The sequence below is a fragment of the Bombyx mandarina genome, chromosome 08, assembly GCF_030267445.1.
Source record: "Bombyx mandarina strain Sakado chromosome 08, ASM3026744v2".
In the NCBI taxonomy this organism is placed as follows: Eukaryota; Metazoa; Arthropoda; class Insecta; order Lepidoptera; family Bombycidae; genus Bombyx; species Bombyx mandarina.
Window position 1 is genome coordinate 1228494 of NC_143215.1, and position 15112 is coordinate 1243605.

General features: G+C 48.2%; 1 protein-coding gene across 2 annotated transcripts in view; it reads right to left on the reverse strand.

The window, feature by feature from the left end:
* The window catches only part of Myo31DF (Unconventional myosin ID), a 47924-nt gene that overhangs the window by 1998 nt on the left and 30814 nt on the right, over positions 1-15112 (reverse strand). The window contains exons 2-16 of one of the 2 annotated variants that reach the window (XM_028176992.2): positions 12830-13010; positions 10273-10394; positions 9381-9600; positions 8246-8443; positions 7430-7687; positions 6413-6563; positions 5763-5920; positions 5213-5334; positions 4911-5061; positions 4381-4527; positions 3814-4040; positions 1976-2125; positions 1452-1747; positions 722-915; positions 258-406 (exon numbers count right to left, since the gene is read on the reverse strand). In XM_028176992.2, coding sequence (XP_028032793.2) covers positions 258-406; positions 722-915; positions 1452-1747; positions 1976-2125; positions 3814-4040; positions 4381-4527; positions 4911-5061; positions 5213-5334; positions 5763-5920; positions 6413-6563; positions 7430-7687; positions 8246-8443; positions 9381-9600; positions 10273-10394; positions 12830-13010 — 2724 coding nt within the window. Of the gene's footprint in view, positions 1-257; positions 407-721; positions 916-1451; positions 1748-1975; positions 2126-3813; positions 4041-4380; positions 4528-4910; positions 5062-5212; positions 5335-5762; positions 5921-6412; positions 6564-7429; positions 7688-8245; positions 8444-9380; positions 9601-10241; positions 10395-12829; positions 13011-15112 lie in introns of those variants that run through there. The other variant, XM_089728983.1, reaches the window with a different exon arrangement.

Genomic DNA, 15112 nt, shown 5'->3' on the forward strand with positions numbered 1-15112 from the left:
ACTGATTACCGGAGCCCATGGACACCTACAACGTAAATGCCCTCGCTCACCTTGAGACATGAGCTTTAAGGTGTCAGTATAGTTACAACGGCTGCCCCACCCCTCAAACCGAAACGCATTACTGCTTCACGGTTGAAATAGGCAGGGTGGTGGTACCTACTCGTCCGGACTCACAAGAGGTCCTACCACCATAAAGATGAAGTACACCATACATAATTATAGTTTGTCTACTGTTACCGGTCGTGCGAGGTACTCACATGCAGTATCTGCTGGCCAGCACGCCCAGCAGCTCGCCGACCAGGTCGTCCCCGGGGGCTTCGAGCGCGGCCACCAGGTCGTTCTTGGCGGACGGCACGCACAGCACCACCAGCTGCACGTCCGAGCTCATCACGCGCACGGCCCCCACCTGCGCGCGGATCACAGAGTAATGGTGTTACTCGGGGGTGATCGCCCCACTTACAAGCTCTATGGTCTCTCCTGCTAATTTAAGGTAAAATTCATAGTGGACAAGTCGAGAGGCGCTTCCAACCCCCGGACTGCGCATTGCCCCTGCGTCGCCCCTGGGGCGGTCCCCAATGTCTGGACCTTCTTTTTATTAGTAAAAGAAAAAACGAGAGACTACCGTTCGTGTGAGGGCGTCCATTAGTACAACACAAAATCACAACAAATTTTCCTAACGTTTAAACAAGAAAAGGGTAAATTATTTAAAAATGAACCTTACGTCTTTAATATAAGTAGGTTTCTTCAGTGGCTTGAAACTGTTCGAATCCAATTTGTATATCGCCGTGCTAGTGACGAGCAGACATCTCTCGGAGGACTTGTTGTAGCGGTTGAACTTGTGTATGCGGCACGAGAACAGCGGCTTGTCTATCTGGCCCGCCTTCTGCATGCTCGCGACCTGCGCCCGGTACGCCCCTGCGGACAGGCGGTGTGCTGGTGAACTGGTGGTAGGACCTTTTGTGGGTCCGCGCGGGTAGGTACCAGCACCCTTTTTTTTCGGGCCGGGGCCGAACCTCCTACGAGATCCCCCACCTAAGGGGCGCGCGGAGTATGTGGGACTCAACGATCTGTAGGTGTTGAGAGCAGACCGCGGGCCCATGGAATTTTAGGGCCCACCCACTAAACGACTCCCCTGTACTCTTACACCTGACGTCCGATCCCCTCCGAGGCCAGAATCCGGATGAGGGTATGAGGTACCACCACCCTGCCTATTTTTGCCATGAAGCAGTAATGCGTTTCGGTTTGAAGGGTAAGGCAGCCGTTGTAACTATACTGAGACCTTAAAACTTATGTCTCACGGTGGGTGGCGCATTTACGTTGTAAATGTCTATGGACTCCAGTAACCACTAAACAGCAGGTGGGCTGTGAGCTCGTCCAACCATCTAAGCAATAAAAAAAATAAAAAGAGCAACGCGCGGCTCGCAGGCCACACGTCCCGCGGCCGTACTCACCCGCCTTCTCGTTGTAGTCGGGCGCGGCCAGGTAGTCCCCGCGCCACGGCCGGGCCGCGCCCCAGTGCCGCCGCCGCCCCCGCAGCGCCGCGCCGCAGCACACCTTGAGGCGCAGCTCGGCCCGGCGCTCCCGCGGCACGGCGCGCAGCACGAGGTAGGCGCGCCACCGCCGGTACGCCGCCGCCAGCAGCGAGGGGTCCAGGCCGCGCGGCGCGGGGGGCCAGCGCCGGATGACGCCGCGGTGGCGGGACAGCTCCGTCTGCAGCTCCGAGATGTAGCGCCGGTAGCGGTAGCGTCTGGTTGTGGGCGGGGGTTGTGGAGGAGTTAGCGGATCCGAGCACTGCTCTTGTAAGTTTCGCAAGATGATCTTATGCTTACGAAGTTGCGAACAGGATAAAGACACCGTTCGAGCAGGACTGCTCGAATGAAGACATTTTATAAAATGTACCCACTTAAATTTGGTTGTGTGAAATTAGATTATTTTCGATAGACTTCTAGATTGGACATATTACAACACGACTTACTTCCAAGCATTGTATATGGTTAGTGCGGCCTTCATCTTCTTGTATCTCCTCCTGGCGATCGCTCCTCGCCACAACTTCTGCAGCAGCACCACGATGGAAGGAATCAGTTCTGCGCGGGCCGCCTCTAGGCTTTGCAGCGTTTTAGCACTCCTAGAATTAGAGTTTCCTTTAAATATTTTTTCATATTCGGGTACAACATATATTTAACCATGTAGGGCCATCATTGATCGGTTTATAGTCTTTCCGACATATTCATTTATTGGTATTACTGAACCTATGACTCACATGAGGCAGTGTCAGCGCAGGTCCGTCTGAGAACGTTGTGTGTGACAGTGTGATGCCCCGGAGGGATTCTCGTCTGGGAAGGAGACGCGAGTCGTTGGACCCTAGGCACGTACTGACCTGATGAAGAGCTTGGTGTGTCCGTAGTGCACGTCGTCCAGGCGCAGGTCCCGCAGCAGCACGGCGGTGGGGGGCCGCGTGCTGGAGGCGCTACACTGCGCGCACTGACCTGATGAAGAGCTTGGTGTGTCCGTAGTGCACGTCGTCCAGGCGCAGGTCCCGCAGCAGCACGGCGGTGGGGGGCCGCGGTGGGGGGCCGCGTGCTGGAGGCGCTACACTGCGCGCACTGACCTGATGAAGAGCTTGGTGTGTCCGTAGTGCACGTCGTCCAGGCGCAGGTCCCGCAGCAGCACGGCGGTGGGGGGCCGCGTGCTGGAGGCGCTACACTGCGCGCACTGACCTGATGAAGAGCTTGGTGTGTCCGTAGTGCACGTCGTCCAGGCGCAGGTCCCGCAGCAGCACGGCGGTGGGGGGCCGCGGTGGGGGGCCGCGTGCTGGAGGCGCTACACTGCGCGCACTGACCTGATGAAGAGCTTGGTGTGTCCGTAGTGCACGTCGTCCAGGCGCAGGTCCCGCAGCAGCACGGCGGTGGGGGGCCGCGGTGGGGGGCCGCGTGCTGGAGGCGCTACACTGCGCGCACTGACCTGATGAAGAGCTTGGTGTGTCCGTAGTGCACGTCGTCCAGGCGCAGGTCCCGCAGCAGCACGGCGGTGGGGGGCCGCGGTGGGGGCCGCGTGCTGGAGGCGCTACACTGCGCGCACTGACCTGATGAAGAGCTTGGTGTGTCCGTAGTGCACGTCGTCCAGGCGCAGGTCCCGCAGCAGCACGGCGGTGGGGGGCCGCGGTGGGGGGCCGCGTGCTGGAGGCGCTACACTGCGCGCACTGACCTGATGAAGAGCTTGGTGTGTCCGTAGTGCACGTCGTCCAGGCGCAGGTCCCGCAGCAGCACGGCGGTGGGGGGCCGCGGTGGGGGGCCGCGTGCTGGAGGCGCTACACTGCGCGCACTGACCTGATGAAGAGCTTGGTGTGTCCGTAGTGCACGTCGTCCAGGCGCAGGTCCCGCAGCAGCACGGCGGTGGGGGGCCGCGGTGGGGGCCGCGTGCTGGAGGCGCTACACTGCGCGCACTGACCTGATGAAGAGCTTGGTGTGTCCGTAGTGCACGTCGTCCAGGCGCAGGTCCCGCAGCAGCACGGCGGTGGGGGGCCGCGGTGGGGGGCCGCGTGCTGGAGGCGCTACACTGCGCGCACTGACCTGATGAAGAGCTTGGTGTGTCCGTAGTGCACGTCGTCCAGGCGCAGGTCCCGCAGCAGCACGGCGGTGGGGGGCCGCGGTGGGGGGCCGCGTGCTGGAGGCGCTACACTGCGCGCACTGACCTGATGAAGAGCTTGGTGTGTCCGTAGTGCACGTCGTCCAGGCGCAGGTCCCGCAGCAGCACGGCGGTGGGGGGCCGCGGTGGGGGGCCGCGTGCTGGAGGCGCTACACTGCGCGCACTGACCTGATGAAGAGCTTGGTGTGTCCGTAGTGCACGTCGTCCAGGCGCAGGTCCCGCAGCAGCACGGCGGCGGCGTCCCGGGGCGAGTGTCCGCGGTAGTTGGGCCACGTGTACTGCGACAACATCTTGTAGCGCTGCACGAAGCGGTCGTAGCGCACGCGGCACGCGAACCCCGCCCGCCGCACGCGCACGTTCTCCACCAGCCCCAGGTACGCGGTCTGGTGCTGCACCTGGAGGCGCGCATGTCTGTACAGGCACTCATTCCTTGTGCCAGAAGAGAAAGAATGATTCGAAAGTATTGGTCCGGTATACACTGGCTGCATTTAGGTCTGGACAAAGATATCTAATACTCCGCAGGGGTTCTGCGATAGTGCGGCCACGTGGCCGGGAGACCGGAGGGCTCAGTCCCCAAGCACAATTCCCTTGCGAGCTATAACAATATGCTTATCATGTGGTATTCTTACTGAACTGTGTCTAACTCCTATAGATTGTTATAATATAACAGAAGAGCACCAAGCTCACGGTATCCGTTGTCAGGTACTAGGGTCGCGCGAGTGGGGGGTGCGTTACCAGCAGGGGGTCCCAGGTGGAGGGCGCCTGCAGGGGGTTGGGCTTGAGGCAGCGCACGTAGAAGGGCTCCTTGGAGTGCAGCCCCGCCACCAGCGCCGCCAGCGACGAGCGGAACAGCGACGCGGCGGAGGGGGGGCGCCGGGAGGTCTGCGCACACATCACACGTGTCACATACACTATTGCGGGGTCACGCATCGATTCTGTTTATTGTTATTCAATGGCTTTTAGGATCCTTTTTATATACTCCAACTCATAAGCCACTATGCAATAAAACACACGAGAGGGCATGCTGCGGAGGATGGGCCAGCCATTATACATCACGGTTGAGACATCGACCTCACGTCCCCAGACAGCGGCGTCCACAGCGCGATGTCTGTGGACTCCTGTGTCCAAAGAGCTAGGTCGAGGACTTGGTCGCCCGTCTGGACTATAATAAACAGGTTGAAAGTTGCTCATCCCCGGCTGAGGCTTCAGAACACACATTCCTGTTGTCACAGGCGCGGGAGGGCACAGCGCGGGGCGGGGGGTACCTTCTGTATGTCGGCGGCGCCCTCGGGCCACATGGCGGCCAGCGAGGCGTTGCTGGAGGAGTGCAGCAGCCTCTTGAGGTCCTGCCACAGCGAGTCCTTGTTCTTGTCCATGAAGCCGGTGATGGCGTACGTCACGTCGCCGGCGTAGTGCCTGCAACACGACACGCGGTGGGGGTCGAAAATTATAAACAGAAAATTATAATTCTCACAAAATTATAATGAAATAAAGATCAGTTTAGTAATCAGTTGGAGTCCACACTAAAATGCACTCTATACCTACAAACATAAGACTTAAGACTCACGTTATCCTGAAGTCGACTCCGTGCTTGAGTTTCTTGTCGGTCGGCGCCAGCTGCCGAGACGTGTAGTGGCGGTGGCCCGTCAGCCGCTTGTCCATCGCTTCCAGCAGCTGCTGGTCCGAGATCTGGTGCGAACAGACCACGTTAGTGGGCAGTGTCGGCGAGCAGTGTCGGCGAACAGTGTCGGCGAACAGTGTCGGCGAATAGTGTCGGCGAACAGTGTCGTTGAACAATGTCGGCGAAATGTGTCTGATATTAGTGTGTACGGACCGCGTAGGCCATGAGTGTCAGCGAGCAGTGTCGCATGTCAGTGTGTGTGGGTAGTGTCGTTCGGACAATGTCGTCGTACCATGTCGGATGTCAGTGTGTACGGTCCGTACCGGAGAGGAGTGTCGGCGTTCAGTGTCGTATGACTGAGACGGCGAAAAGTGTCGGATGTTAGATTGTGCTGACAGTGTCGTTCGGACAGTCTCGCCGAGCAATGTCGGAGACAGTGTCGTCAGGCATTGTCGGTGAGCAGCAGCCCTACTGCGCGCTCCCATGCTGTAGTGACCTGTGTGGGGTTGAGGCAGGCCTCGTCCATGATGGCGATGACGCCGTGATGAGGCGCGTCGATGAGCTCGCAGATGATCCTGTTGTTGAAGTACTGCACCGGCGTCCACTGTATGCCCTCGCGCGCGTACTCCTCTTGCTCTTGTTTCAGCACCAGCTCTGGAATTACATTGTGCAGAGACCTTAGCAGACGGTAAGGGGCGTTATCGAGTCAATTTTGAATTTATTAATCATATTTGTGTCGAGTTTGGCAAGTTAAATCAGAACCACTTCCTCTTATAGCGCGGAGTTGAATCTCCACGTGGTGGTTTAGTTGGTGTGACGATGCATGTCCATGGTGAACATGAGCTGAAGCGACACCCAGGGCCGACCCCACTGTATAAAGAGTCTTCGATGGTCAACTTCATGGTATTTTTGTGTTAAGTTAAGTTATACTATGACATGGTTGAGGCGCACACATATTGGTATAGACCCCAAAGGAACTCCTCATTGATTAACAGAATTTTGAATACGCATTCCATTATGAGAGACAGCACATTCCAAGCGCCACAATCAAAAGTTTATTTTTATAGTGCACGGTAAACACCAGGAGGGTCCCGAGCTAGTCCGTCTGCACCACGTAGGGTCTGCAGCGGGGGGGTCGACAGTTACCGATGAAGAGCTGCTGCAGCTTCTCGTTGCAGTAGTTGATGCAGAACTGCTCGAAGCTGTTGGTCTCGAAGATCTCGAACCCGTAGATGTCGAGCACGCCGATGAGGGTGTTCTTGTACGTGCCGGCCGGGACGTCGATGGCTTTGTTTATCTGCAAACGGTACATGCAGAATTCGCTTATACGTTTGGTTCACTTTTATATATCACACGTCACGGTTTTCTTGTTACACCCCGTAACCACACTCGTCGTCAAGTTTGTGAAGTGGAACTTCTTTAGACGTGTTGAGAGTAAAATTTAACTCGTGACAGATTCTTTACGGCTAGAGAGAAAAGATACAATTTAGGAAGAGCGAGAGTGAAAAAGAAAATAGACAAAGCGTCTCGCGAACCACTCGACCGTAGAGAAAAAGAGAGGACAAAGCGAGCTGGATCGTTTCTCTTAAACACAGCATTCCTTATTACAAGAGAAATTTGAATTAAGGATGAAAATTAAAAAAACCACAATACTATACACCAGCGGTCGGGGAACCGGGGTAAATTACCCCAAATGGAGTAAAATTAAATTTTGGCGAGTAAAAATGAAACTGTTGTGAGTAAAAAGTATATATTGAAGTGAAACTTCCCAAAGAGAATAATTTAAGTTAATTACCGTTATGTATTACTAGGTATTACATTGATAAATTGAATACATGATGTTTAAATTATTTTTTTACTTATTGTTTCCTTTAAAAATTATCATGGGGGCTATAATATGAAAGATGCTAAAAAGAAGCGATTTAGTTTTTTTTTCCCCATCGTTTCTTCGCCATGGGGTAATATCAACTTACACAAAAATATTTTGGGGTAATAATTAAAAAAGTTCCGAAGAATAATTAAAGAAGTTTCACTTCTTTAACGTGCACCATTTTTGTGAAAAAATTTACCGTGACATAAGAATGTTCTATCAGCACTTTGGTATGTTTATAAACAGTTGGTCTAAGTGTATTGACAGTGGAGGGTTGTACAAGAAGCGGATACCTGTTGCACGATCCAGGTGAAGAGTCTGTCGTAGGCCGCCTTGGCCAGCGCCAGCCTGGTGTAGTGCGCGTCCACGAGCGAGTGCTGCTTGGTGACCAGGTCGTGCCCGGCGGCCAGCACGCGGCGCCCCAGCACGGCGCGCAGCCCCGCCTCCGCCACGCCCAGCGCACGCACCGCGCCCGCCACCGCGCCCGCCGCCACGGCGCCGCCCTCCTCCCCGCCCGCCCCGCCCTCCCCGCCCTCGAACGTCACCTCGCCCTGCGCGCGCAACACTACATCACACGCGGGTTCGGACCCAGGGACACAACCAGTCCACATTTATATTTAAACAAATAACATTGATGTTACTTTAAAAAAAAAAAATAAAAAAAAAAAAAAAAACGTCACAATTGTTACTGGTGGTAGGACCTTGTAAGTCCGCACATCACCATCCTGCCTATTTCTGCCATAAAACAGTAATACGTTTCGGTTTGAAGAGCAGGGCAGCCGTTATAACTATAATGAGACCTTAGAACTTATATCTCAAGATGTGTGGTGCATTTACGTTATAGATGTCTATGGACTCCAGTAATCACAGTAACCACTTAACACTATGTGGGCTGTGAGCTCGTCCACTCATCTAAGCAATAAAAAATAAAATAAAAAAATAGATTGTACGAGAAACAGATAGCGAAATAGTCCCACCACCTGCCCACCTTTATGACATTTCAGATCAACCAACCTCACTGTTGCCTTTACATTTCCATTTCCAATGATAAAAAGAAACTGATTCTCTAGTCAGCCCTACTGTAGAAAATAATAAAACGTAATACGTACCAATAAAATAACACCGGCGACAATATTCCATATATCCTCGATGACCGAATTAGAGAAGCCCAGAGCATTAAACGCACTATTCGTTTGGGAATAAAGTTTAGAATCGTGCGCTGTAGGTCTTTCGCTGCCCAGGATCTTGTAGGCCGTGTTCGTTGACATTCCCAGTTTTTTCAAAACCGGATTGTTTGAACTAAGGAGCTGCAATCCAAAATAAATGAGGATTTTTGAAATTTCAAAACAGTATTTTGCTTGATTTAGTAAACATTAGACGAGTAAGGCGGTATCATTCGCGTTCTTTATTCGGAAACAATGAAAAACTTTACTCTTTATACCGTGACTAAGAGTTGCTTGCGTCAGTCACTCTCCGGTCTGCATATTAGCAATCGGTTTTTGAGTCACCTTTGTAACAGTTGCGCTTGGCGTTCCCTCGTCAGCTCAGAGAGTCGGCAAGCTGAGACAGCAATGGACTGGACGCATATGCCATCGAACAAACGATCGCCGGAGCAGACGGTTACTTGAGTGGAATCCGCGCAACAAAAAACGTGGGACGCCCCCATCTAGATGATGTGATAACCTTCGAAGAGTGGCCGGCAAGTAAGGACGAGGAGAGCCGAAAAACCGACTCAGTGGTGAAGTGGTGTATGCTGAGCGCGGTCTTTAGCCTATGTCCAGTAGTGGACGACTATGGGCTGGTGCTGATGACGGCGTTCGCTTGAGTGGCAACCCTAAGGGGACCGACAAGAGACGAAAATGGTCCTCACAACACCAGTTTTTATGTTATGCTATGTATAAAACTGGTAATTTCAAAGCGCTTAAAAATATCCCAAAAAGGACATTCGCCGTTTGAATTATACCTCCTGCTTTGTCTTCATCTTCGCCCCGATAATCTGGGCAGAGCGGTCGTGGCGTTACGGCTTTAGTGGCCAGTTTCATATGTGCGGGAGGCAATTCGCTGGAACCTTAACTTGTTTAGTCCACCTTACAACAGACCTGTACCGTGGGCTGACACCTCCTACCTTGCCCAACTAGGTTTATAATATCTCCATCTTCAGGTTCGTAAATGTGTCATCGTAAATGAGAAAATGTTCAAAATATCTTCTATAGCAGAAAGAAATACTCAACTTTTTAAACTAACCTGATAAAACGAATGAAAGTTTCTCTCGCCCGGTTGAAGGCTGACCACTCTACTTTTCTCCAAGAGGTAGTTGCTGATGTGTCCGCCGACTGGGTCGCCCTTATAATCGAAATGTATGTCCATGTATTTGCCGAAACGGGACGAATTATCGTTGCGATTTGTTTTTGCGTTGCCAAATGTTTCAAGTATGGTATTTGACTGTATCAAAACGTTTTTCACTCTGAAAATGAAAATGAAGATTTAAGTTTTAAATCCAGTAAGTGATGCACGGAATAAGAACATAGTTAGTCTCGTAACGCACTGCCCGTCATCGCCAAATAATCAAGCGATCTTTATCACGATCTTTTCATGTTGTTAGGTACCATATTATCATCATTCCGAATCCGTAAGAACATCTTAAGGTAATTGTGGAAAACGCAAATTGTCACTTATCATCTCGTCCATGTGCTTAACTGGAATGATGGTAAAGACCCATGTGAACTCAGAATAAGTCCTACCACCATTTAAATGTTCTCCCACAAACAAGGGGATGTAGCCTTCCCGTTCTAAAAGCCCTGCAGATATCTTTTTTTATTGCTTCGATGGGTGGACGAGCTCACGGCCCACCTGGTGTTAAGTGTTTAATGGAGCCCATAGACATCTACAACCTAAATGCCGCCACCCACCTTGAAACATGAGTTCTAAGTCTCAGTTTTTGTAGTACGACGGCTGCCCCGCCCTTCAAACCGAAACGCATTACTGCTTCACGGCAGAAATAGGCAGAGGGATGGTACCTACCCGTGGCGGACTCACAAGACCACCAGTAAATAATGACTCCACTAGTCTTTTTCGAACCATATCGACTGTCTCCAGTGGCCTTACTTCTTACACCGCCACCACCTACGGCCCACACCTGTCAATATATTCCCTGTGTACTTGTGTTGTGTTCGCAGCGATGTACTTCATTATGAATTTAGATGCCTCAGTTTTGCCTGCACCCGATTCACCCGATATAAGGACGCACGTGTCCCTTCCCTGGAATAAAAGGAGCATTGTGTTAATAGACTAATCTTTGAAGGCAATCTAGTAACTGGTCATGCGCGTGTCTTCCAAAGCAAAACAGTATAGTATGGAAACTTCGTCAGGGTTTTGTAAAGGGTTTTTCGACCATGAACGAAAACTAATTATTGCAATAATAAGCATTGAAACCAATCAACTTAGTCACTGTGGTATATTAACCGGTAAAGGTAGATGAGTCATTACTAATCATGCATTTTAGACTACAGCGAAGGAACCTTCGAACTCTTGTGTCAAGGTCAGCGGCAACTATTTTTTGTCGTTAATTACGGAACTTATGCCTACGGAGAGAAGGATGACAAATGCCGGTATTACCAGTTAGATCTCAAATAATTATTTTAAGCATTTCTATGAGTTTAAGTGTACAATACTAAACACAAATCGATCCAAAGTCCCTTTTAGACCTAGAGTTTCCAAGCGATCTATGTGAATGGGATTATTGACTCTTATACATTATGTCTCAAGGTTGGGGAAAGCATTCACGGTAAAAAAAGTTTTTTTAAAAGGCAGACGAGCATAAGGCCCACCTCATCGTGAGCGGTTACCGTCGCCCATGGACTTCAGCAAGGCCAGGGGCAGAGGCAAGCCGCTGCCTATAAAGTGCGGTGAGAGTTTTACCGAGAATTATTCCCTGGCTCGTTAAACTTTGACCAACATGCGATTTCAAATCATCTGTCGCATACATTATGTTAATCGCCATAATGTACTCGCGTTAATTAGTTCAATCGAACAAATAATTTATTCAAAACGGGAAACGTGTTGGCTCGGAAGCTTTTTTTTTGCAAAATCAATGCATTTTATTGGAAGCAAAAAAAAAACTCCGGAAGCATAAAGCACGTTCGCTGTTCAATTTTACACTACATTCACTCGGGATGGCATTAAAATCTATATATTAAAATACGTGAAGCAAAAACTTTGTATCCCTTTTTTTTAAAATTGCGCGGACGGAGGAGTATGAAATTTTCCACACTTATAGAGAATATAGAGAAGAAGTGCACAATGCTAATATTTTATTTTAAAATAATGCATAAAAGATACATTACATCAATAAAGAAAACATTACACACACTACATACCATGTATTTGACGCACACACGCATGCATACTATTTATTGTCAAACTTTTGTTCTTGGCGTCTGTTGTCAAATTGAGAATAGATTAAATATTGTTTGTCTTTGTTAATATTTTTTATAGTGTAGTCTTGGCGAAATTTGTGATTATAGAAGTATAAAATACAATCATAATAGTGTACAAGCCTACAATTCCAATTAATTATAGTCAAATCTCGACTACTGCGGGGCCACTATTTTCAATTAAACTGTTACAAAATCATATAGGTTGCAGTCGTCGTGGACTGAAGGATAAAACGTCCGGTGCATTCGTGTAGAGCGATGCACCGGTGTTCGAATCCTGCAGGCGGGTACCAATTTTTCTAATGAAATACGTACTCAACAAGTGTTCACGATCGACTTCCAAGGTGAAAGAATAACGTCGTGTAATAAAAATCAAACCCGCTAAAATTATAATTTGCGTAATTACTGGTGATAGGACCTCTTGTGAGTTCGCGCGGGTAGGTACCACCACCCTGCCTATTTCTGTCGTGAAGCAGTAATGCGTTTGGGTTTGAAGGGCGGGGCAGCTGTTGTAACTATACTGAGACCTTAGAACTTATATCTCAAGATGCGTGGCGCTTTTACGTCGTAGATGTCTATGGACTCCAGTAACCACTTAACACCAGGTGGGCTGTGAGTCGCCCACCCAACTAAGCAATAAAAAAATTTCAGAAAGTTTAAGCTCTTTGTACGTTACTGGTAGTAGGGCATCTTGTAAGTCTACCGGGGTAAGTACCATCACTCTGCCCATTTCAGCTATTACATTCTTCATTCATACTGTTTGAATGATTGGACAGCAGTTATATCGTACAATTCAGACTTCAAACTTCATGTCTTAAAATGAATGGTGGCATTTACGTAGTCATGTCATCACATGCCATCACACTTTTAAAAGTGATAACATGATTATACAAGCTCAAACGCGAATCCGTGAGGTCTTCATGTAGGTTAAAAATATCTACATGTATATGTGAACATCATGTTTTATCATTCTAAAGCCACTGGTGCCCAACAAAGAGTGATATGAGTCGTGAAGGTCATGCAACTTGAGTCAAATCAACTTGAAAATTTTATTGACTGGAAAAACAGAATCGTGTTTTTTTATTGCCGCTGTAGGCAGACGAGCATACGGCCCACCTGATGGTAAGTGGTCACCGTCGCTCATGGACGTCAGCAATGCCAGGGGCAGAGCCAAGCCGCTGCCCACCATTCCAACCCGCTGTCTCCCTTAACACATACACACATAATAAGTCTATACACATAATAAGTCTGTATGTTTACCTGCTGCCGTAAAACCCTCTGGCAAGCATCAGCAACGGCATAAACATGTGGTGGAACCTCGAACATCTCCCGGCCCCTGTACTGAGCCATGTGTTGGGGCCCATAGATGTCGAGGGTCTTGTAAGGGTTCACAGAGACGAGAACCTCGCCGATGTATGTGTAGATTTTATTGTGTTGAAACCTGAGGGGCAAAAAAAATCTTATTTTAATAATGAGCTGAGCGTAGCCAGACGTACAAACGTCATTATGTATTAAATTTCGATAAAATCAGTTATACTGATCAATTCAATAAATAGCTATTACTCTAAAGTTTTAAGAGGTGCTTTGCTGGTTACTTTAATAAATAACTGTTACGTCTTACGTACTTAATAGCTGTTAAGTTTTAAGAGGTAATTTGAAGAATGACATGCCATACCACTCGGGAAAATGCGAGGAGAGTTCACGCGAGAACTAAATTATAATTATGTTGCGAGAAGTGTACATGAATGCGTGCATGTCGTGGGCAGCGGCTTGCCTCATCCCCTGGCATTGCTGATGTCCATGAGCGATGGTAGCCACTCACCCTCAGATGGGCCGTATAATCGTTTTTTTTTTTTATTGCTTAGATGTGTGGACGAGCTCCTAGCCCACCTGGTGTTAAGTGGTCACTGGAGCCCATAGACATCTACAACGTAAATGCGCCACACACCTTGAGATATAGTTCTAAGGTCTCAGTATAGTCACAACGGCTGCCCCACCCTTCAAACCGAAACGCATTACTGCTTCACGGCAGAAATAGGCGGGGTGGTGGTACCTACCCGTGCGGACTCACAAGAGGTTCTACCACCAGTAATTACGCAAATTATAAATTTGCGGGTTTGATTTTTATTGCACGATGTTATTCCTTCACCGTGGAAGTCAATTGTGAACATTTGCTGAGTACGTATTTCATTAGAAAAATTGGTACCCGCCAGCGGGATTCGAACACCGTTGCATCGCTCGATACGAATACACCGGACGTCTTATCCTTTAGGCCACGACGACTTGTGTTCGTTTTGTTCTGTCGTTTGCCTACAAGAGCAACAAAAAAAAGTAGCGGTCTCAGTTAGAGATGTACATATATAGTGGATGGGATTATCTTGAACAACACATAATATGTACTACATTATAACCTTAATTTTCTTTTTAATACGCTTTTATTTTTTTATTGGTTTATTGGTTAGTTTTCAGATACACTTTTTGACCTTATTTTTCTAGTTTGTTTTAATACATATATGTACTATTGGTTAAATATTTAAGACTGTCTCTTATGACTTTTCACTCTATCTACTTTACGGATATTATGCTCACATCTAATTTGTTGATTTTAATAACTAGTCTATTAACGATATATTATGTTGAATGTATTAATGGGTGTATATTTTGACTAATTTTGAAATCTATCTATATATATAAAAATGAATTTCTGTTCGTTAGTCTCGTTAAAACTCGAGAACGGCTGGACCGATTTTCCTAATATAGGTCTTGAATTATTTGTGGAAGTCCGGAGAAGGTTTAAGAACAAGTTAAATATGAAAATGCTCGGAATTAAATAAAAATAGCAATTTTGTTTTCCCTTTGATGTGTCACCGGTCGGACGGATGCCTTTTGTTTGTTTTATGTTTATTTTATACAAAAGTTTAAGTCTTTTATTTATCGATTGAGGTACTACCAAGTCTGCCGAGTCAGCTAGTGGTTAATAAAACATTAGGGCTATCCCCAAGGAAAATACAGAATAAAGCACAGAGGGACCCAATAATCTCTACCAAATACCCGTTACATAAAGCTAGTGTCAAATAATAAGCCTTCGCTCTCAATTCCTCACGCTACATTCCGACCTATTGAAGGCAATGTCTCGCCTCATTAGTTGAACGATAAGAAACAAATCTATTATTACACGTGGATTATTTATCTAAACTATGTTATTGTTTTTGTTACTTGATATTGAGCTCTCGTCTACATCTACCTACGCCAAAAAATTGGTAAAGTTAGAATTTAAATGCAAGAAATCAACATAAAGCAAACAATTTTTCTTTTAGTTTAGATTTTTTTTATCACTGTTAAAATGAAATGATGTTAGATTAATGTTTCTTTTTATGTTTGTCCTCTACTTGTATCGTTCCTAAGACTTTCATTAATTTATAATGTAGCTTGATACAGTGCTCATTGACACGTCGAGGAAAGTTTCTGTCATAAAACCACGGTGTCTCCCGAGCGCTATGACATGTCCTTCTTCAAACGAGGCTTGTAAAGAGTACTTAATGG